This window comes from Seriola lalandi, unplaced genomic scaffold (genome assembly GCF_002814215.2).
Source record: "Seriola lalandi dorsalis isolate HSWRI2012SDOR001 ecotype SW California unplaced genomic scaffold, Sedor1 jcf7180002049795, whole genome shotgun sequence".
NCBI classification, from domain to species: domain Eukaryota; kingdom Metazoa; phylum Chordata; class Actinopteri; order Carangiformes; family Carangidae; genus Seriola; species Seriola lalandi.
This window is the reverse complement of record NW_019520348.1, coordinates 5491-8505: the sequence shown is the minus strand read 5'-3', so window position 1 is coordinate 8505 and position 3015 is coordinate 5491. Positions and strand designations below refer to the sequence as shown.

The 3015-nt window shown below is 44.2% G+C and overlaps 1 protein-coding gene across 1 annotated transcript; it reads left to right on the top strand.

Moving 5' to 3' along the window:
- The first annotated feature begins 228 nt into the window (after positions 1-228).
- LOC111649007 (STAM-binding protein-like A) lies at positions 229-3015 on the top strand. The gene is made up of 6 exons (XM_087171820.1): positions 229-388; positions 669-733; positions 831-926; positions 1434-1833; positions 2047-2171; positions 2782-3015. Exons 1-6 carry the CDS (start codon positions 229-231, stop codon positions 2989-2991), a joined length of 1056 nt encoding a protein of 351 aa, XP_087027946.1. The 3' UTR covers positions 2992-3015.

Genomic DNA, 3015 nt, shown 5'->3' with positions numbered 1-3015 from the left:
ATTTATTATGAATTTATCAAAATGTACTGTTTTTTTAAGTAGAAACTTATACTAAGTAAGGAACAAACCAAAGCTGCCGAATAATATGGCATTCAAAAACTTTCTGTTAGGGCAGTGCACATGGTTTTCTTCGGGTTTATCAACACATCACTGTCTTGCAGATTCCACCGATAGCAGTGTTAAATATTTGGCTTGTCTTGTCCCAGTGTCCCAGGTTGAGCTGTCGTGATGGCGGACCATAATGATGTCAGTCTGCAGCCGGAGGAGCGAGTCCGTGCGCTGACCAAGAAGGGAAGCACGGTGGAGGTTAATGACGACGTGCCTCCACGTCGCTACTTCCGCTCAGGCATGGAGATGATCCGCATGGCTAACATCTACACAGACGAGGGTAACATCGAGCACGCCTTCGTCCTTTACAATAAATACATCACGTAAGTATATTTATTTGACTGTATTTGCTAAATTTATTTAAGTATTTGTCAATTTGTCCTTCAGACTACTTTCTCACCTCTAGCAGAGTTTTATGTTACAAATAAACACAATAAATTTAATGTTGGTCAAGTTGAGAGGAAATATTCCAGATGGTTAAGATGCCTAAGAAAGTTTAAGACATAGAAATATTAATCTGTTAATAACAAGAATTTCTCTTTTTACCAAGGCTCTTATAGAAAAACTTCCCAAGCATCGGGATTACAAGACCGCTAACATCCCTGAGAAGAAGGACACACTAAAGGTATGTAGTGTTTATACTGTCCTTTAAACTCATATTTTGATCGTTTTCCAGAAAATGTTTAAACTTAACATTTAGCTCAATTTTCTCTCTCCTCCAGAAACTGAAGGATGTTGCGTTTCCTCAAGCAGAGATTCTGAAAAAAGCTCTTTTGAGGAGATTTGAACAAGAATATGCACAATATGTTGTGAAAAAGGTAAAAGTGTCTGTCAGCGCCTCAAACACTATCATGTGTTTTCACTTAAATTTACTTTCTTGATTTGAAGTCTCACGTGAATACACACGGAGGGACAGAAACAATACCTACTGTGAAGAGTATGCAAAATATTTGTAACACACATTTACAGTGCAGCATCATTGTACTCAGATTTTACAGTGTGTCTTCTATACTGTAAATGGGGTGAAACATCAACCAGCACCACAGGAACTGCACACTATGGTTGTAATGACAGGAGGCAGTCATTCATTATCCAACTAAATGGAGGCAAAACAATAACACTGACCTTGAATAGTCTCATTGTTTATTACAGTGAATGAAACTTATTCATTTCCACTTACAGCTCACATGAATTATTGTCGAACAGATCAGCTTTTGTCATCAAAGACCTGCAGGAAATCTCATGTCACACAATTTTTCTTTGAATGTAATTCCACTGGCTGAAAGTCAAACTTGTATGTATGTACTTATGTGATGTGCATTCAGAAAGCGGAGGACGACGCCTTGGCGCAGGAGCAGTCCAAGCAGCGAGCGCTGGACGCCGAGAGGGAGCGTGTGGCCGAGATGCAGCGGCGGCAGCGGGAGCAGGAGCAGTTCAGTGCCTTCGAGGAGATGATCCGCCGCCAGGAGCTGGAGAAGGAACGCCAGCGCGTTCTCCTCGAGTTCGCCACGCCCGCAATGCCTTCCCCCGACATGCCCCTCATTCCAGGCATCCAGGGCCCCCCGCTGGTCTCCCCCACCCCTCCACACAGCCCGGGGGACCTGTCCAGTGGCACCAACAACCAATACAATCACCCTCCCACATCCATCGGCACACCTGCCACCGCCCCACCCAGCTTCGACCGGTCGCTCAAGCCCGGCTCTCTGGTCAGCCCAGGGAACAACAGTAAGTTAATCTTTTTGTGACTGGAGGGGGCCGGCCCTCAGAGGATTTAAATACTGCCCCACTCCTGCTTTAAAGTATTTATTCTTCTGAGCTGATTTCTTTCCCCCTGACCTACTTAGTTTCCTGTTTTTACACCATGCCTTGTTTCAGAACATCTCCAGAATCTAACTTTTCCATTCAGCTTTTGTCTATTCCTCTACATGGTTTGCGCAGATACAATGGTGGATGCCCTTCGGCAGTTGGCCGTTCCCGCTGAGCTGTGCCGGAGCTTTCTGAGGTTGGCCGAGGCCAACACAAGCCGAGCTGTGGAGACTTGTGGCATCCTGTGTGGCAAACTGGTAAGACTCTGGAACAGACTGTGCGTGTTGTACCAGTAATGCTGAATAGATCTGTTACAGGAAGTACAAAAATGAGATGAAGAATAAATGAGAGGTTAATCATGTTAATCATTAGTGAAACTTGAATTTTTGTGTTGTTGATTTCAGTCAGCTGAGATTGTTAAATAAAGGAATTCTCTGTTCCAGTGTTGATAATAATAAAAACATAACTTGCTGCTTTAGGATCTTGTCCATGATTCATATTTATCAGGCTATGAATGTGTAAAGAATGTGGGTTGGTAGATTATGAATGAAACGGAGACATCAGCTGACCTCCCACCCACGGAGGAGTAGAACTCAACCTGACACTTCTCTCACTGTCCCAGATCTGCCGTGGCTTTTGTTTGACATGTACGAGGCTCATTTGTGCTGGTCGGCTTAACTTAAAGCTCTTTTCACTTTTTTATGAGCATGACTGGGCGTTTTCACCCGCAGCGAACCAGCCAGCGCGCTGTTAATTCAACTCAGACAGAGTCCTTGGATAGCTTCTTGGCAGACAGCGGCTCTGCATAATTTAAAGGAGCGTAATAGTGCAACGTTTTTTTTTTGTGTGTGTGTGTGTTTATTCCAGACCAGAAATGCGTTCACCGTGACCCACGTCATCGTACCAAAGCAGAGTGGCGGACCAGACTATTGTGACACGGAGAATGAGGAGGAACTCTTCCTCATACAGGACCAGTTTGATCTCATCACCCTGGGCTGGATACATGTGAGTAAAGATTACAACACTGGCAACTTAGGCAGCAATTGTCCTGCTGCTGTTCTCAGAGGCACAAGCTAATGCTGCTCTACCTTAAAGGAAAAA